This window comes from Aulonocara sp. 'chitande type north' Nkhata Bay, linkage group LG12 (genome assembly GCF_057382095.1).
Source record: "Aulonocara sp. 'chitande type north' Nkhata Bay isolate Kocher_YH1m ecotype deep benthic linkage group LG12, A_spYH_male_GT1.1, whole genome shotgun sequence".
NCBI lineage: Eukaryota > Metazoa > Chordata > Actinopteri > Cichliformes > Cichlidae > Aulonocara > Aulonocara sp. 'chitande type north' Nkhata Bay.
Genome location: NC_141355.1, coordinates 20,696,001 through 20,716,408, shown reverse-complemented (window position 1 = coordinate 20,716,408; position 20,408 = coordinate 20,696,001). Strand labels below are relative to the sequence as shown.

Genomic DNA, 20,408 nt, shown 5'->3' with positions numbered 1-20,408 from the left:
AGTCTAGTCTTAATAGTGTCAGGAAATTAATAATTTACTTATTTATTGCTTTGACTGGCCCAACCAGCAATCCTACATGGGTTCTGCATTAACAGATTTGCATTAACAGACATTTTACCAGGGTTATAACCAGTTGCACCAGTACCTCTGTCATTTAAATCACGTGTAAGTGCAACATGCTGCGTCCTCAGATCAATGGAGATTTTACTGTCCAAGTACAACAGTCCAACACAGGAACTGCAAGCTTCATTAAGCTCTGGAATGCTTAAAGCTCATTATGTAACCCAATTACATAAGCAGACACGAGATAACAGCAAATCCACAAATCTGCCGTGAACCCTGGAGATCAGCGTAGCCTTTACTTGCTCTGAAACTAACATTAATGTGGATATTTAACTTAAACCTAGATAACTCCATTAAACTTTAAGAGAGCAGAGGAAGTGCTTTGTGATAAGAGAGTAGTTCTTATCACGAAACGCTGGAGTACAGTTCAAACTGATCAAACACACTACTCTAAAAAGCTGAACTCCAACAACTGTTGTATGAAAAACAGCTTTTTTATGTCTGCATAGATTTTCAGTCATCTAGATCATTGTAGTCTTAACAGCTTGAAATGAAGGTGGGTGAACTTCTTTACATTATATTAAAAAAGGAGAAAAATAACTAAGAAGTCCTTCTTTTTAACAGCTTCGTTACTTGACCAATGTATTTAGCCAGTTGGGGATTGACCGATGCAAAACCTGAGTATATTTGATGTGACTTTAGGGCGTTTTTTTCTGTTTTTATTAAGCACTGAATGAAACACACACACACACACACACACACACCAGGTTTTTAGTTTAAAAAAAGGTCTTTTAAATATATAAAACCACACATATTTGTATAAACATTGCAAAGAACCACCAGAATATTGAAACATACATTATCTCTGAATGAAATTTACCGCACATTTACTCATACATTACTCATACATAAATCTAGCTTTAAAGATAATCAGTGAGCGTGACCTCGATCAAATCATTTTCCGTGTTTCTTTCATCTCCAGGTCCCTCGGCTGTCTAAGGTACTTCAACTTCCGTCAAGTCATTTTTAACCTCTTGAGCCTCATTTTCTGTTTTCCCTTGCTCCATTCTTTCTAGCTCTATCTTAAGTTGCTCTTTCTCGTTTATTATCACTTCTTCCTCAACAGCTCTCTGCTGCTCCTCTCTCTCTTTCCTCTCTTTTTCAGCCTTTTCCATCTTTTCCTGCTTCTTCAGCTTCCAGAAGAATCTCAGGTTTTTCTCAGGGTACGTCACTTTGGCCAGTGGCAGCTTAAAGATTCTTTCGGTCCCCGTGGTTAAGAGAAGGAAAGTCAGGGCAGACAGGCAGAAAGGCCAGGTGCAGGCTGGAAGACCAAACTGTGGATTTAAAAAAAAAAAAAAAACAGTTGTGAAACATATTTTAATGTTTTTTTAACAGTTTTTATAAAAATAGGAGTGAGAATAAAATGTACTTACCCTGGACATGATGTTGGCGATGGCTGAGCCAAGGTATGCACAGAAAAAAGCTGCAGAGGAGGAGGGAAAAATTGTTTGATGTAAATGATAAAGTGTGATTACAAATAACTGCCTTTGTTTGGTAAGGTTGCACATGGTTGCTTGTCATTTGGCCTTATTTTGCAGATAAGAGAATGCATTTTTGTAATTTTTTTTACTCACCACATGTGATAGCAAGCAGATGCACTTGCCAGGTGAGAGCATAAAACATTCCTCCAATAGCAATGCAGGCTAACACACAGTTGTACCCCCAGAGGCCAAAGTAAATGTCTCCAAACGGAGCCGCCAGGGCCAGACCTGCAAAATATTTCGTTACTGTTACCAGAGAAGAGTTCACCCAAAGATTGGTTTATCTTAGTAAATTAAAACCCTCCTGATCAGAACAAGTTTTACATGGCATGTCCTTTTTTTTACAATATCGGATGCCTGGTTAGACACTGTGACATCCTCTCACCTGAAACCATTCCCACTGCAGATCCCAGGACAGCATGAGCACAGGTGATGGGGGAGGAGATAAAGAGGGAGATGATGAAGATGCCTCCAGTCCAAGGGTTGTCACAGCCATAGACCTGGCCTATTCCTACTGGCACTGACATGAAGAGCTGAAAGTGTACAGGCAGAAATGTAAAGCCCGCTTTATTGGATGTGCAGCTGTATTTAACTTGTGAACAACTTAAAGTTGCATATATAGTTAACAACATAGGTCCACATTATTTTAACTTGTTAGCTGAAAGCATGTCCTAAAACCTCGGCTACAAGACCATGACTTCTGAAGTTAAAAAGGCTGCGAAATCTGCATGTTATCATTTCCTTTCAGCTACCTTTGCTACGTCAAGCTCAGCCCACGTGATGTTGGGCAGCTCCGAGCGTGGCTGAATGAGGACTTGAGGGAAGTAGTTGTTGTAGTGGCCGGTGGCGACCATGTGGAGACACACCAGGATGTTAAAGGGCAGGGTGAAAACAGGAAGATCCCAACGACTGTTGATAGATGCCAGGGCGCTGGACACAATGGGGCTGGACATGAAAAGGCATCACATCAGAAATCTGCTCCACATTTAACTCACATTTACAAAATAACCCAAGTACATCTATGTTCAATCACACCAGTCTGCGCTAATGTTAAAATCACGGAAAGGCAGCGTAAATAACACCTGTATTGTTCTTCTGGAAAAACCTTGGGTCCTGGCCTTCATACCGCCCACCAAAATATTGTTGTAGATGGAGCACACCCTGACAGGAACACCCTCTCACTGCAGAACAATGCACCCCACTGCATTATAGAAACTACTCAGGAATGCTTTGAAGAGTTTGACAAAGATTTTGCACTTTGATCAAACGTGATGCCCTGGAACAAGCCCGATCCATAATACCAGGGAGTGCTCTTAATATCCCAGTGCTAAATACTACAGGAGGCACCCAGACATCCTGTAGTTTTATTGTTATGACTCATCGATGTAGATCAATCATTCTTTTTACACATTTCCAGCTTTTAGGAACAGAGATGACAGATCTGTATATGACTGATATGGTCTCTTTTGTCTACTTAACTACAGCAAATAATTTGTATTATTTATTTATTCATTCATTTGTTTGCTTTTATTACAATGTCTCAGAACAATACGTAACCTATTATGACACAGAAAATGACAACTGATGGCATTCATGATTCGTGACTGGCTTATCTACTTTTCTTTATCTACCTTTCACTTTTTATGATGCAAACCTAGTGCACAGTTTCACCATTTCTCGGTCTTACCACATCATGGACATAAAGATGTTCGGCAGAAGAAGCCACCAGTACCAGTTTCCTGCGTTAGAGAACACGGCCATCAGCAGACCCACCAGTATCCCGTTGTAGCCGTACAGCCCTGCAGCTATTGCACCCCTGAAGGAAAGTTTTTTGAATCAATTTTTTTTTTCTAGCTCAAGCCAAATGATAAATTTTCTTTTACTGCCAAGCAGATAATCATCAAGAATGACTTCTCGGCCCGCCTTCTGGCATTAAGACTGACAGTATTTAAAGATAGCATCAGTTAGGGGGGGAAAAAAACACCTGAGTGCTCACACCTGTTCTGTTGCAATAGGAGAGCGGAAATGGTTGCAAAGAGCGTGCCCACAAAGCCATTTAGGGCCCACCAGTAGTTCTGCAGGATGAGGCCGGCAAAAATGACAAGGCCACTCAGGGGGTTGTTGACAAACATCACCTGGGCCGCGCCGCGCAAGACCCAATCCAGCAGCCGCAGCAGGAAGAACTGCTCTGAAAGATGCGACAGTGAGAGATATTTGACTGCCAGCAAACACTTCACATTTTCAAAGGCTGTGAAAGGGTTACTAACATAATCATCTTCTTCTATGCAAACTCTCACATGTATGGAGGGAAATAGTTACACATTGTCTGTAGTTACACATTAAACTCGATAGTGCTGCTTGTCTCAAGGGCACATTTTCAAGTTCCCGTCATGATTTTTGCCACTGCTGGGGAATACTGTCATACATGGAATTTCATGGTAGTGCTTTATTGATGTTTTCTGATTTAAGTACTTCAGTTATGCCAGTTGGTATTTTTCACTATTTTAGAAGCTAACTGGGTAATCCTACCAGTTTCAACACCCACACGCTGATTAACTGACTCATGCACGCTCCTATGAAAAGGCGGCATTAGCAGTGAGAAAGTTTTCTACAAAATAGCATGACCAAATTTTTTTTTACTTAACACAACTATCTTATGTCCCAGATTGTTATACCACCTGCACTGCTGGCAAAACTACTTTCTATTTAGTTCCAAACTTTAAATTTGAAGTAAGCTGCTGATGTTAACCTACTTTCCATCCATTTTCCAAACACCTCCATGTCTCCAGAGAAGTAGGACACTCCTTTGAGGAAACGGGCCCTGGCTTTCTGCAGGGCTGTTGCTCCTGCAGGTTGCACTCGGTCCTCTTGCCTGTCCTCCTGGGAGTTCCCATTCTGAGATGGTAAGTAAGGGTGTGCCATCAGGGGCTGGAGCTCCTGCAGTCAGCAGCATGTTCAGTAATTAATTTCAGAATTACAGTTTGAGTCATGATAAGTTGAGGTGAAATATGAATATTGACTAACAGTGAAGGTGGTGGCAGAAACACTGGAGGACAGCACATCAGAACTGGAGCTGCTGGTAATCTTCTGAACTTCCTGACAGTGCAGAGATGTAGCTGTTACTCAGGAGCAAACACACTCTTCCTCCATTTATATATAACAAGGTACACCATAGGTATACATACTGACCACTCGTGAATGTGTTTTGTTTTTCAGTATGATTACTGTTGTATTGGTGGCGGTCACGTTTCTGTGCTTCAAAGTCATTCTACATCATTATTAAGTGTGGCCTTTGAAATATCCCCTGAGGGACAATAAATGATTAATTACTGTGTCTGTACCTTTGTTCTATCAAAACATGTAAAAAAAGAAAAATGCAATCTCATATCTTAGGAAATTTTAATATATATCAATGCCTTCTTTCCTTACATGCTCGATTAAATGCAGCCCTTTTAACCCTTTATTTTAAATTTGTATTTAAACTTGAGTGTTACTGGAGGGGATTACAATACTTTTTTTTGCAGTGTCTTTACTTTTGTGTCAAGGTCCTGAGTCTGACGACTCAGTGTTTTGTGTTTCTTTATGCTTTTGTTTATCCTGAGTATGTATTCTGTTATGATTTACAGTTTGTTAGGTTTCTGTTCTTTGCTTACCCTGGTCCCACTTCTGTGTTCTGTCTGTTTATGGCGTCACACTGTCTGTTTGTGAATCTGTCTGTTTAGTTAGTTCAGTGTCTTGTCTGGTTCTGTGTCTGAGTTTCCTGTTTTATTCTGAAGGTCCCTGTCTCGTGTGAGTGTGTTCAGTTTACGCTTCCCCTGTCCCGTCACCTCTGACTTCTTCCAGGTGTGTTGCCCTCCTGTCTCTCATCCCCTGATTACTGCTGTGTGTATTTAAGCCCTGTGTGTTCTCCTGCCTGTTGCCGGTTCGTCTGTGTTCCACGGTGTCCTGGTCCGCGTCTGCCTCTCTCCCTGTTTCGTGTGTTCTCAGGTTTATTTAGTTTTTTCCAGTTTAGGTTTGTTTAGTCCCTTGTCATCCCTCACTGCCTCTTTGCCACTACACCACCCTGTAAATAAACATCACTCGAATCATCAGTCATTGCCTGCATTTTGGGTTCTCCTTTCCTCCAACACCACACAGCCCGCCTCAGCAGCCGTGACAGTAAGAACACCTGTTCTGACAAACCATCCTACTTTGGCAAAACGTCCTACCGTAAGTAGTTTACGCACATTTCTGCTGTCACAGAGTAATCCTAGCACCAATTTAAGTAGGTATGATGGGTTGCCACTTAACTTTGCCCATCAGAGTATGCTTGTAGCTCATATGCATACAGCCAGAATGGTTTGCCACTTCATTTTGCCCGTCAGAGTATGTGTGTAGCTGTTATTAACAACGGTAGGATGATTTGGAGTTACCTGGCCCGTTGGAGCGATCTCCGAGGAGGAAGCAACGTTCGCGTCGTAGGTAGGGATGGGTACCGGTTCTGACACAAATGGTAGTAACCAGACCGAAAAGCAGCGCACATTTCAGTGCTTTTTTTTTTTTCCTGAGATGTCATACAGTTTGGATTCCAGCCAATCATTTTACCTTCGTGAGCGTAGTAGGCGGGCCCAGGTACCTACGTTCTTTTAGAGCAGAGCTAAAGATTAAAAATGCCCAAGACAAAGTGGTCAAAGTCTGGCTGTACTTCACAGCAAAAGATTCAAACTCAGCAGCCTGCAATAAGTGCTTTAAGGTGATACTGTGCAAAGGAGGTAACTCCTCGAATCTGATGAAACACCTGGCGACATATAGCATTTTGTTAAAAGCCGAGAAATGCGCCGTATTTGATAACTTGCTGCGAGACCTCACACTGCGCACGTCTACTGCGCGTGGGTTGCCTGTTATCTGACCTGGAGTTAGCAACATCCCCCAAAAACCCGAAGAGTAGAGTCCTGGCCCCTAGCCCTGCCAGTCTAGCACAAATGATGACCGATGATGATGCAGCAGCAGCCGTTCTTCTCTGCGTGAGTAGCTTAATGTTGTTCGTGTGTAATTTACGTTGAGTAGGCTAACCACGTTATTACATTAATGCATGTAAGGTGAACTAGCAAACAGTCGTAGTTACATGCTGCTGACTTCTTGTTTGATGGCAGGTACTCCCTTCACCCTGGCCAAAAAGGCTAAGATGGCCAAAGAAAAAGAGGGAAACGGCTAAACATGAGAGGTTTTTGGATAAAGTTTTTTTTTTTTTTTTTTTTTTTTCCATGGTTGACGCACTGCTTCCAGCCAAGAGTGATGCCATAAATCCCCTATAGCTGTGGAAAAGGCTAACATTGTTATCTTTTTACAAAAAACAGCTAAACATAAGAGGTTTTTGGACCAATTTTGTGTTCTCCATTCTTTAAGCACCGGTTCGAGCACCGTTTCAAAAGTACCGGTTTGGTACTGGTATCAGATAAAACCTAAACGATACCCATCCCTAGTCATAGGCGCCTCACCCCACAGCCGGATGGTGGGACCTCATAACTGCCGGCTGTGGTGAGTGAGAAAGACACTCTTTCTGTTTCACCAGACTTTGGGACTGTTAATTCTGGGGCTGTGTTTATTCTGTTAGCCGCCCGGCCTGAAGCTCTGTTAGCCGCCCGGCCTGAAGCCCAGTCGCCACCTCCACCACATTCAGCCTCACTACCCATAGCTCAGTTACAGTCACAGCCAGACTTACTACAGACTATGCTACAGTCCATAGCCCAGTCTGTAGCTCAGTTGGCAGAAGATCGATAGTATCGATCCCAAGTCGGGATCGGTATCGGATCGATACTAGCCTGGTTAGATCGATTCTTTACTTGGAGTTCTGCTTGTTTGCTATGCTGTGCTTTCGGCAAAAACGAAACAGCCAGGTCGCTGGACTCGCCGCTCCTGTGTCAGCGGAGAGCAGGCACACTTTGCTTCCCCTCCCCTCCCCCCCCCTTATGTTTCGGTGTTGCGCTGACACGTCACGTGACTTAGACACTTTGGGGGTTATTAAGTTTACATATTAAATATATTTTTACCAATTGTTTTTGTTGTTGAGAATTTTAATTGTAATTTTTGTATTATAGTTTATCAACAGTATTTGTTTTAATTTGTTTACTGGTTTGCCTGCACTTAAGATTAACAAAAAAGAGGGGAAAAAAAAAAAAGAGCGCCACCACGGCAGACCCCATGGCATTTTCATGCTTCGCCGCATCATTTATTCTTACAATAATCACACGGTTGCTGTAACAGTACATTCAATGGCTGCAGCTCTCCCGCTGGCAGCCGTACACATCAACACCAAAAACAACAACAGCACAAGCAGCGCACAGGTTTTAAGCCGGTGAGGCATGATTGTAGATGCAGTGAAGGTGAGTCCATCTCATCTGCAGCAGCATCACAGACCACGGCCCGCCACAATAATAAAGCATTTTTTATTTAATTATAAATAAATTATTTCTCCTAATTATGTCCTGGGTTTTAAGTAATTAATAATACAAAAGGAAAAATCACAAAAAACACTTAAAGGCATGAAAATTAATTGCAATTTAGCAATTCAATGAGGCATCCACTTTATTTATTGAAAAGTATCGGTATTGGTATCGGCAATACTGGCCCGAATTTACTTGGTATCAGATCGATACCAAAATATGCAGTATCACACACCACTACTGGCCAGATCTGAGACTGTGATGCACTCCAGGGCCTCCCCAGAGGCTGGGTTTCAGCCCCCAGCTGACTCTGGACCCCTGGAACTTAAGAAGCCAGCTGAGGACTGCACCCGGCTGTCGCTGCCTGAGCAGAGTCAATGCTCCGCGCAGCTGCAGTCTGCTATGTGTTTGCCAGAGGCCCGTGTGCCTGCTGGTTCTGATCTGTTCCTGCCAGGGGACCCGAGGAGCCCGTCCAGCCTCCTGCTGACTGTCATGGTCCTGAGTCTGACGACTCAGTGTTTTGTGTTTCTTTATGCTTTTGTTTATCCTGAGTATGTATTCTGTTATGATTTACAGTTTGTTAGGTTTCTGTTCTGTGCTTACCCTGGTCTCACTTCTGTGTTCTGTTTATGGTGTCACTCTGTCTGTTTAGTTAGTTCAGTGTCTGGTTCTGTGTCTGAGTTTCCTGTTTTATTCTGAAGGTCCCTGTCTCGTGTGAGTGTGTTCAGTTTACGCTTCCCCTGTCCCGTCACCTCTGACTTCTTCCAGGTGTGTTGTCCTCCTGTCTCTCATCCCCTGATTACTGCTGTGTGTATTTAAGCCCTGTGTGTTCTCCTGCCTGTTGCCGGTTCGTCTGTGTTCCACGGTGTCCTGTTCCGCGTCTGCCTCACTCCCTGTTTCGTGTGTTCTCAGGTTTATTTAGTTTTTTCCAGTTTAGGTTTGTTTAGTTCCTTGTCATCCCTCACTGCCTCTTTGCCACTACACCACCCTGTAAATAAACATCACTCGAATCATCAGTCATCACCTGCATTTTGGGTTCTCCTTTCCTCCAACACCACACGGCTCGCCTCAGCAGCCGTGACATTTTGTTACTTTTTACCACATGATTCGTTGTTCTTTTGGCAATAAAAGTGCCTTTACATTATATATTTCACATTCTGTTCAAGAGTTTGTGATCAATTTTGTCTTATAATTAATGAAATGGACTGGGCTAACACTAGACCTCTAATCTTCCACAGATATTTGTTAATCTCATAAAGAAAAATCATTAACTGCCCTGCTGGACTTCCAGAGGCTTTGCTAAACACCAGTGCCCTACCTTTGTGCAGTTCGGTCCAGGCATTTGTCCCAGAAAAGGCAGAGGCAGAGACGGCTCCCAGCTTCTCTAGAGCTGCTCTAGAGATCCTTCAGCTGAAGGCTTTTATACTGTAGTTACAGGCTCTAAAGAAAACTCCACCTCATCTCTCCCTCACATCCACCTCTTCATCTCACGTGCATCCTCTGCAGGAATCATTGGAATTCAGCAGTGATAGTCACCGCCTCACTCATATCTTCCTGGACATGCTTAAAAACAGTCCTCAATTCCAAAGGAAGAAAAACTCTGTAACATTTCCACAATAAAAAAACAAAACTGTTTTAAGTCACAGTACTCCACCTTCCTGAATGACTGGCAATGGGCCATAACACACATAAGAGATCATTCTGTTAAAAGTTAAGTTAAAAAACAAGAGTTTGTAATGTAAAGTAATTTAAGGATAAGCACAGCACGACTCCCACTGTGCTTGAATTGATTAAGTTTAATCTGCTACACTTTAGCGCCGTCACTGCGTATCCAAGTAGCATTACTACAACCAGCTGACACACATACACTTAAAGATGAATGATGGAACTGAAGATCGGTTTGTTTGTTTGTTCCTTCAGCATTTATTTTGTCATTAAACACAATTATGATGTAATTGCAGAGATGATTAGCAGCCCTGATTGCCGCCGCAGAGTTTTACGCATTGCTGGAGATGAAAGACGAGTTTGATGATGAGGGCATGAATGAACAACAAACAGGTTTGGTAAAATATTTTGGTCAAAACAGAACACACTAGAACTTTCCAGGAATGGTTATTCAAATGCTCGTTTGGTACTTTTTTCTGATATAGGCTAATCTTCTAATCTAATGCCAAAAACAACAACAACAACAAAAAAACCTGAAACTCTGGCCAGTCCACCCACAGCTGCTTCTACTATTTCCCACCATGTTAAAGTAGCTCAATGTTTTTCCAGCTCTGAGCTCATTGAGTTTACTCAGACTAAATGTTCATATTGAATGAGTAAGGTGACATTACAGGAATCTGTGTCAGCAGTAGACAGATCACCCTGTTCTCCATCAGTATCTCATCTGTCGTTTCAGGACCTGTTATTGCATGTACTGTAACGGCTTCAGTGGGCTGTGACAAGCAGGTCAGCATGATTTCAGATTTACAGGACAGTCGACTTGTGGTACACGTGTTTATGTATAGGGAAAAAAACGCGCAACTTAGGGACCAGGGCCCTGTTTCAGGAAGCCGGTTTAGTGCCAAGTCTGACTAAGTATACCCTGAGTTAACGAAAACTCTGGTTTTTCGGTTTCACAAAGCGAGTTCAGCTGAAGCCTGAGTGAGTCACTATGACGACACACTCCGTGAAGCTAACCTGCCCCCTAACAGGTTTACTACAACTAACCCTGACTGTCCCCGCCTCTTTGTCGGAAACCTGACAGTAGGAAGTGTCAGACATGGCGTGCTCCTTCCTTGAAGAGCCAGTAGATCTTGAAGCCCAAATACTCCGCAGAGCTCTCCGCCGGGAGAGAGTGATCAGAGCGCGTATGGACATTTTATCATTACCTGATGATTTCCTGTGCGAACGTTACCGTTTCTCAGCACAATCAATAAGTTATTTGGATAACATCCTCAGGCCATATATTGTGCATGTGACACATCGCGGACATGCGCTCAGTCCATTACATATTCTTTGTACCGCACTCCGTTTCTTTGCAAACGGGAGCTTTCTGTACAATATTGGTGACGCTGAGCACGTTTCCAAGGCTACCGTCTGTCGGGCAGTCAGGAATGTTACAGTTGCACTGAAACGTCTCCTGCACTCGTTTGTGGTGTTCCCCGGTCATAGACCCACAAGATTTATCAAAGAGGGATGCCACAAAATTGCAGGTATCAGGATGACCAAAACTTAATTTATGATGTGGTGATGCTTGGACTACTACATAAATTTTACATTTATTTTCACGGTTCCCAGGCGTGATTGGCTGTATAGATGGCACTCACATTCCAATCATTGCTCCTTCAGTAAATGAAGGAGACTATGTGAACAGGAAGTCTTTCCACAGCATTAATGTACAGGTACATAGTTCCCTGTAGCATTTCAAACTAACAAATTATTTCATTATAGTAATGGATGCTAATTTGTGTTCTCTGCACTGTGAAGATCATATGTGATGCTGCCAACATTATCACAAATGTGGAAGCCAAGTGGCCAGGCTCTGTCCATGACTCACAAATATTCCGTGAATGTACACTGAGCACAAAATTTGGACATGGTGAGTTGAAAATACTTTAAAATATATAAAGACCAATTGCTACAGGGACATTTGAACTGAAGTGTATCCTTCTGTCTTAGGAGAGTTCACTGGCTACTTGCTTGGTGATAGGGGTTATCCATGTTTACCCTATTTGCTTACCCCTTACCCTGACCCTGAACCGGGCCCACAGCAGCGATATAATCTGGCTAATTGCAGGACAAGAGCCAGAATTGAAATGACTATCGGAATGCTTAAGGCCCGGTTACAGTGCCTGCAAAGACTCAGGGTCACCCCAGAAAGGGCATGTGACATTATTGTGGCATGTGTGATTCTTCACAACATTGCCACAATTAGAGGAGAACACTGTCCTTCTGAACCAAACATCAGCAGTGATCCAAACCATGAACATCCTGACCCTCCCACAGACATACAAGATGGAAGCGCAGTCAGAGACACCATATGTCACAATCATTTCCTTTGACCCATCACCTCAACATGTTGAAAGACGAATAAACAGATTTTCTGTTCAACTGGCTTTATTGGTCACCTGTATTTCCTGTACACAAAGTATTAAAAGATGTAAACCTCATAAAGTGTCTCTGTTGCTTCCTCCTCTGTAACAGCTGTCAATGTTTCTTCATTATTTTCCTGCAGTAAAGAAATAAACAACATTGCTGTTCTACTGTAAACTCATATAATCTGTGGAGTATTACTCACAACTGCATGTTGGTCTGGCTCAACAGGAGGCTGCACCAGATGCAGTACACCACCACCATCAACTGATAGAATATGAGGTTTATACAGGTCACTTATAACTTACAAGGGACCAAATGGCAATTAACAAACATATAGCACTCAGCTTACACTTCATTGTCATTATGCTCTCAAAGACAACCAAGACTGAGGGAAGGCAAAATCAGTAGGAAAATAACTTCACTACAAACAAATTCATTATGGTGAAGAGTTTATCAAATGAATAAGCAGCACTGCAAAGGTGACTGTGAAGAAAGGATGTACGCACATCATGTATTATTTTGAATTTACCCACTATGTCGGCACTTGTGTCTTGCGGGGTTATTGACTCAGAGGATGTCCCCACAGAGATGCCTTCGGCCACAGGGCGCCCACTGTTTTGGCTGAGGGCCAACTGCTCAGCCTCTGTGAGTGGTGGTGGTGGAGGACCCCCACCTGTTTTTCGGGCCTCCGCTTTTTTTCTGTTGGCTATAACGGGTCACATTTGAGCATACAGAGTAAGCAAATATGTACTTGTAATGTGCTCAGATAATTTCAATAAGTGCTTACAGAAAGAAAATTAATGTAGCCTCTAACTGCAATCGATTTACATCGGACAAACAGACCAAGCACTATGGCTCATAATACAATTACACCTCACCTGTTTGGACTATATTTTTATATTTCATTTTTACTTGCTGCCAGGAACGTTTGGGGCCTGTTGGGTTGCACCTGCGCTCACATCACATCACAACATAAAATGTATAAAATAACAAATAAAATAACATATGATAAAATAACGTGTTAAATGGGTGGAAATCCCTAGATCAATGTTTATATTAACACTCACGAATTGACTCTGTCGGCTTTGTTTTGCCATGCATGCTCCCTTTCTTTTGCAGCTGAGGCTGTGTTACCTTTTTTTCTGCAAAATTTGCATGTTATCGGCATATGCTGCCATCAGAATTTCGGCCTCAAGCGCTGTAAAATACATTGACCGCGCCTTCTTTCCCTCCGTCTCCATGGTGACTCGCTTACTCTGTGCTCCGCTTATCAGGGCTTTATGTATCCTCGTGCGCGCGCTTCACTTGGGGTTAAAGCAACTCCGCGTTGATTGAACTAATTGTTATCAGCCTTTCTGAAACCGAATATTCCGAGTTGGACAGTTCGGGGTTACTCAACCCTGAGTATCGTTTTTCACTCTAAGTTTTCTAAACCGGCTTCCTGAAATAGGGCCCAGGCGCCAATTCAAAATGTAATGGTAATCTATCTTTGTCACTCGATAATGGAAACCTAAACTAAAACTAAAACTGAACTCGAAAGATATTAAAGTGTCAAAATTTGCGGATGGAGCATTTGGGAATGGCCACGCCATAGAGAGTCTCTGACCCCCGTCGACCCTACATTAGTTTTAAAACGAAGTAAACGCTCCCAAATAATATATTTCCTCACTGCGGTGACTTGCTAGATCAGTGTCCTCGAATTTATTGAGAGACATGGCCACAGGAACTAAGAAGAAGAGCGTGCAAACCCGAATCTCCACGGTGGCGGCGGGGGAAAGTAATGCTAGCAGTGCCAAGGTTAGCCCTGCTAGCCAAGAAGAAGGGCCAAAGATGGATATAAGCGGCCTGTTTGCCGAAATGACTAAGCTTGGAACTATCCTAACTAGTGTTGCGGCCGATGTATCTCACATCAAGTCAGACGTGGGCGAATTTAAAAACGCTATGAGTGCAATCCAAATACGGATGACCGAAGATGAGGGCCGCATTTCAGATGTGGAAGACAAAATGAGGAGCATAACAGAAGATAATGGCAAAAACGCTAAAAAGCTTGAACAACTTTGGGCCCAAGTAGACGACCAGGAAAACAGAAACCGCAGAAAGAATGTTCAGCTTATCAGTCTGGAAGAGGGCCTGGAAAGTGGTGGCAGCATAAATGATTATCCATCCATCCATTCGCTTATCCTTTTCAGGGTCGCGGGGGGCGCTGGAGCCTATCCCAGCTGTCATAGGGCGAGAGGCGGGGTACACCCTGGACAAGTCGCCAGTCTGTCGCAGGGCCAACACACAGGGACAGACAACCATTCGCACTCACATTCATTCGCACATTCACATTTAGTGACAATTTGGATTATCCAATTAACCTATCCCCACAAGCTGCATGTCTTTGGACGGTGGGAGGAAGCCGGAGTACCCGGAGGGAACCCACGCAAACACGGGGAGAACATGCAAACTCCACACAGAAAGACCCCGGCCTGATGTTGGAATTGAACTCAGGACCTTCTTGCTGTACGGCAACAGTGCTAACCACCGTGCCACCGTGCTGCCTCATAAATGATTATGTGATGAATATACTCGCGGATGGCCTAGGTCTACGAGGGGAGGAATATGAGCTGGAAAGATGCCACAGAAGTACGAGACCACGGCCGAGACCTGGTCAGCCACCTCGAATCGTGCTGGTGAGATTTCTCCGTTACACTGCACGACAAAAAGTTCTCATGACCGCTAAGCAGAAGAAAGGAATACTGTGGGAGAACTGCCGCTTGTCATTTTATGAAGATATGACCGCGGAGCGAGCGGCGCTGAGGAAGCTTTTCTCCCCAGTAATGAAGAAGCTATGGCAGCATCAGATAAAGCACACCCTGGCACATCCAGCAAAACTTCGATTAACATGGAAAGGCCAACAGAAGAGCTTTGACAGCGTTGAGGCGGCAGAGAAATTCGTGCGTGAGAACTTTCAGGAAGTGGTGGAGTAAGGGGTTAGTAAGCTAAATTATGTGTATGGGAGCGCATCGTTAATAATTTCATAAGATGGGGGCGGGCTCCCTGGGGTGTCGACGGGACAGCAGGAGGACAGCAGTTCACTGTCCACGGGACCATCACGGACCAGAGACGGTTTTGCCCACGGGGCTTTTGCTCTGTCATGTTCCTTTTTTAGACGGCGCTATTTCTTTTGTTATGTTCGTTGTTTTTTATTTTTTTGGTAGAGATTCTATAGGTGAGGTACTGTTCTTGTTTAAACTTATGTTCTGGTTCAAGCAGGGTTATCAGCACAGGTTAAATGGTTATGGGTTGTAAGATATAAGGCTTATAGATACCTTAACATGGCATAGTCATGGGGAATGTGGACGTTAATATTGTGTCATGGAATATAAATGGCTGTGGCACACCAGTCAAAAGAAAAAAAGTGCTTAGCTACCTCAAGTCTCATAATGCTTGTTAAGAGATATATTCTAAAACACTTCTTCAGCAGAGAATCAGAGAGGAGAAACACACAGGTTTTCTTGCTAGCAAGGGCAGTCACCAGAGTGCTCGCACGAGAGAGTGAGGGCTCAGAGACTCGCGGCCCTGAGACTGCCCTGGTCTTTATTTATACATCAGTGGGTGTTTGTTCCTTACATTGGAATGTGGAGGTGCATATGTATGTGTGTGTGTGTGTGTGTGTGTCAGAGTGTGACCCCATAAACGACTTCCCTAAACCTGCTGGTCTGGAAAATCCAACAGTTCATCTATATGTAAAAAAGGCACTTAGACTAAAACTGACATAGCTACGTTAATCCTACCGTAAAACAATAAAAGAGGGTACAACCTTTCCCATGCTCCCAGGATGTGGGTGTGAATGCCAGAGCACTCTGGAATGCACACAAAGCCTTTGCAGACTGTTAAGGATCGCACATCCTATCACTACCATATGCAAATTTATATTATTAAAAGATTATACTGACTACTAAGTACAATTTTCTATTGACATTCCCTCCTGTTGTCAGTATAACTTTTAGTGAGATATCAGTATGTAACACCTTGTACATTTTCTGTCACATCGTCATTAATCACACAAAGTCTTCATGTTTCCATGGATAAATAAGGCCACTCGTTCAGCCAGACGAGAGTGCAGGAAGGCTGAACGTAAGTGGAAAAAAGATGGGCTGCAGGTGTCCTTTCTCATGTTGAGAGACAGTCTGTACAGGTATCAGGACATTGTTAAAGCAGAAAAGTCAAGGTTTCTTTCTAATGCTATTGAGAATAGCTCCAATAATCCTCGGGTTCTTTTTTCAATTATTGACTCTGCCCTGAATATTTCCCCAGCTTCTTGTATTAATAGTTCCTCAGACACCTGTGAAAGGTTTTTGAAGTTTTTTATCAATAAGATAAAACAGCTTCGATCTATGATCGCCCTGCCCTCACATGACGTGTCTAAAATATTCACCTGCTCTGCTGTTTTTGATCAGTTTGAGCCTGTGTGTCTTGATCAGGTGGAGGAAGTATGTAGTGGCACAAAGACATCATCGTGTCCAAATGACATTATTCCAACACATCTTCTAAAAAAGATTTTTAAGGTTGTCAGTTCTGACATTTTAGCTATTTTTAATAGCAGCCTTAGCTCAGGTGTTGTGCCAGCCTGTTTTAAACATGCTGTTGTACAGCCTGTACTTAAAAAACCTAATCTTGACTCCTCCGTCCTCACTAACTTCAGGCCTATTTCAAAGCTCCCCTTCCTGTCGAAAATTTTGGAAAAGATTGTGTTTGTTCAGCTGCAATCTTTTCTAAATGGGCACAATGTTCTTGAGAGGTTTCAGTCTGGTTTTAAAACTCTTCATAGCACAGAAACTGCACTTTTAAAAGTTCTTAATGATCTTTTATTAGCCACTGACTCAGGTGACTCAGCTGTGCTTCTGCTTTTAGATCTGACCGCTGCCTTCGATACTGTTGACCACAGCATTTTAATTTCACGGTTGGAGCATTGTGGCGTAAAGGGCACCCCATTAGAGTGGTTCAGGTCATACCTGTCTGACAGGACCTTCTCTGTGAGCTTTGGCGATTTTATCTCTTCCTCAGCTCCCCTTACTTGTGGTGTTCCCCAGGGATCTATACTGGGGCCAATATTGTTCTCCATTTATATGCTGCCTTTAGGTCAAATTTTTAGAAAATACAACATTTGTTTTCATTCATATGCCGATGATAAACAGATCTATCTTCAATTGAAGGGAAACAGTCCTGCCTCACTAGAACCCTTACTTCAGTGTCTCGGTGAAGTTAAATCCTGGATGGCCTCTAATTTCCTTAACTTTAATGAGAACAAAACCGAAGTGATAATTTTTGGACCAAGCGGTAATCCCAACACTTCTAATTTTAACCTGCACAGTTTTGAGCCTTTTGTCAAATCACATGCCAAAAATTTGGGGGTTATACTTGACAGCAATTTCACCTTTGAAAAACAAATTAGCTCAGTTGTACAGCGGTCTTTCTTCAAACTGAGGCTTTTATCTAAGGTGAGTTCATTTTTATCTTTTAAAAACTTTGAACGAGCGATTCATGCTTTTATTATATCCCAGCTGGACTATTGTAACTCCTTATATGCTGGAGTCAGCCAGACCTGCCTGGCAAGGCTGCAGTTGGTCCAGAATGCTGCAGCTCGTCTTCTGACACGTACTAAAAGATGTGAACACATTTCCCCGGTACTTGCCTCCCTTCATTGGCTCCCTGTCCGCTTCAGAATTAATTTTAAAATTTTATTGTTGACTTACAAAGCCCTGAATGGACAGGCTCCCGGGTATTTGTCTGACCTCTTGCAGACTTATACCCCCCTTAGATCTCTTAGATCAAGTGATCTTTTGCTTTTAGCTGTACCAAGGTCGAGGCTGGTTCATAGAGGTGATCGAGCATTTGCAGTCGTAGCGCCTAAGCTGTGGAATAATTTACCCCTACACATCAGACAGGCTCCTACTGTCAATCTTTTTAAATCTTATCTTAAAACGCATTTTTATTTACTGGCTTTTAATACAGCATGAGAGTTATTTGTTATTTGTTAATTCATATTTGGTGTTTGCTTTTAATACTCTAAGTTGTTTTATTATGTATGTTGTATTCTTGTACAGCACTTTGGTCAACGCTCCTGTTGTAATTAAATGTGCTATATAAATAATTAAACTATTAAACTAAACTATTAAACTATGTTTCAACAGGTCGGAGTCATCATTTGTCACGGCTATGTATGCAGCAACAGTGGAAAATATTATGCAGTTAATCATGAGTTTTAGACATGGCAGGATACATGTTACAAAGACACAAGATAAAAGTAAAAATGTTCCAACTCCAATGAGTAGTCTTTTTAGCACCTGTAGCCAGGAGCCAGTGTAAAGCCAAGAAAACCAGTCACTTGTATCACTTACTTAGTCCTGATTTTGGGCCTGCTGGATCTCTCTCAAGGCATTCAGGGCGTCAGTCATGTTTGATGAGTGCATATTGTCTGGTATGTAAGTGCAGCAGGTGTTGTTGAAGAGGACACAAAGTCCCTCTTTCTCTGCTAGTATCATGGAGTGGTTCTTCCCTGGGAGTTGGTCCAGGAACACATATAGTGTGGGGTGTGTTGACGTGCTGGGCATATGAGAACAGACATAACAGTCTGTATTTGCCGATTCTGCCTCTGTCCTGTCGTGGATATAACGGTACCAGGCATTGTTCATCCACGGATGGATGTGGTCTTGTGTCATGTCTCTTAGGTGGGAGTTGTCGTGTGTCCATCTTTTCTGTCTGCCTTGTGGTTCAACGGTTTCCGGCATCAGCTGGGGTCCTGTAAGGGTGAGCGTCGTAGTCAAGGTAACCAGGAGGGTCCACCTTCCCATGGCTACGTACAGGTCCGTCACACCCTACTACTTGGTTACTCTAGAGTTAGCCAATGGCTGGAGGTTGAAGTGCAAGCAATGCTCAATCAGCATTTCCCCCTCACCACTGAAGCAACCAAGTGAGGGTGAAACTTTCCCCTACTAGTTGATTTCTGTGGAGGAAGTGGAATCCTCTGGGACCTCAACCTTTTTGCAGTGGCTCTGATGTATCCAGGAGGGTCTCTCCGCTATTTTGCAGGCAGTTGGAGTGGTCAGAAGCACTTGGTATGGCCCCTGGCACCGTGGCGAGCTCCAATTTTCCTTTGGAGTACTCTGACAAGGATCCAATCACCTGGCTTCAACCTTGGGTATTATGTTTTTGGCAGGTCATACATGTTCTCACATATTCCTTTGCTGAAGTTTCAAAATAAAATTGTTGATTTATTATGGAGATCATCCCTCCGGTTGAGACATGGCTTAAACCATGGCTCACTGTTTTACGTAATGATTTGGGAAGAATGGGTTTTCCTGCTATTTTCATTATATCATCAGTGTCTAGTACTGCTCCGTGTTTTAGCCATTGCTTTTGTTCTTTTGATGGTGCTGCTTTTTGTTCGTCCTCGAGCTCCCCTGCGCTGTCGATGGAGCTTGGCACGCTCCCCTCATCATCCAGGTGCCCGTCTGTCGTCCACAATTTCCTCTGTTGGCCTCTGGAAAGCTCACTGGCACAGCTCTCATTCTAACGCAGCTTCATTGTCCTTGCTGTGGCTCCGAAATCTGATCTCATGATGAGCCCAAACAGCTTGACCTTTGACCTCAACCACTGCCTGGGCTGTCAGCTATGGCTGGAATGATTCTCGCTTCTCACTGGGCCTCTGAAGATTTCTCAGGAGATTCCTTTCAGCAATATTCTGACTGCTGCACCTGTATTTCCTTGCTAGGAGGAAAAACTTCTATTTGGAAAGCATGTCAACAATCATCAAAACATATTCTTTAGTTCAATGAACTTCACTTATAGGCCATCAAAGCCTTATCAAAACATGGATGCACCACTTGTATAGGTTTAATACCCGTTAATGAACTGTTAATCACACAAATCACTGCAACAACCATAAAAACATAGTTTAGAAAACATAGTTTTATGTAATTCATGTAATTCTGGACCCCCTCCTCTTGACGCATGGACACTCCCATGAGTCAACTCATCAAAACCAGATTCCTGTCTGAAAGAAAAAGGTTAGCTAGATCACATCCCAGGCAACATCAGGGAGTCTCCTCCTCCAGAGCAGCACCACCCCGGACCTACAATCCTGCAATAAGAGATGTTAGTGTCTTTTGCATATTAAGTTTGCTTAAAAACTGGTTCCGCCAGGAGCCTGCATACACACCATCATGGCCTGGAAAACAAGATTTGGAAGTGAACTTCATGCTTATAAACAATTGTATCATAAGAGTAATAAAGTATTCAGCACTTCTGATGGCTC

At 43.0% G+C, this 20,408-nt stretch overlaps 1 protein-coding gene and 1 long non-coding RNA gene across 3 annotated transcripts; one reads left to right on the top strand and one right to left on the bottom strand.

Moving 5' to 3' along the window:
• Nucleotides 1–831: 831 nt before the first annotated feature.
• On the bottom strand, nucleotides 832–9,411 carry slc14a2 (solute carrier family 14 member 2). Of its 2 annotated transcripts, none has more exons than XM_086312898.1 (10): nucleotides 9,345–9,411; nucleotides 4,629–4,700; nucleotides 4,358–4,541; nucleotides 3,603–3,787; nucleotides 3,292–3,420; nucleotides 2,357–2,549; nucleotides 1,990–2,137; nucleotides 1,698–1,832; nucleotides 1,497–1,546; nucleotides 832–1,397 (listed from the first exon to the last, which is right to left on the bottom strand). In XM_086312898.1, the coding sequence occupies exons 3-10, from the start codon at nucleotides 4,496–4,498 to the stop codon at nucleotides 1,059–1,061; spliced, it is 1,320 nt and encodes a 439-aa protein (XP_086169024.1). In that variant the 5' UTR covers nucleotides 4,499–4,541; nucleotides 4,629–4,700; nucleotides 9,345–9,411; the 3' UTR covers nucleotides 832–1,058. The 2 variants fall into 2 exon arrangements, with proteins under 2 accessions (XP_086169024.1, XP_086169023.1); XM_086312897.1 differs by having other exon boundaries at nucleotides 3,603–3,792; nucleotides 9,345–9,409.
• A 452-nt stretch (nucleotides 9,412–9,863) lies between these two features.
• Nucleotides 9,864–12,391, top strand: LOC147317330 (uncharacterized). The gene is made up of 3 exons (XR_015131670.1): nucleotides 9,864–10,084; nucleotides 11,498–11,609; nucleotides 11,690–12,391. It is a non-coding gene; the product is annotated as an uncharacterized LOC147317330 (long non-coding RNA).
• Nucleotides 12,392–20,408: the final 8,017 nt, after the last annotated feature.

Coding starts and splice junctions, on each gene's coding strand:
- slc14a2 (XM_086312897.1), bottom strand. CDS start 9,368: ATGCCTGGACCGAACTGCACAAAG. Junction 2,138..2,356: donor CTGAGCTTGACGTAGCAAAG/GTAGCTGAAAGG, acceptor GTACACTTTCAG/CTCTTCATGTCAGTGCCAGT. Junction 1,398..1,496: donor TCGCCAACATCATGTCCAGG/GTAAGTACATTT, acceptor TTAAATCCACAG/TTTGGTCTTCCAGCCTGCAC.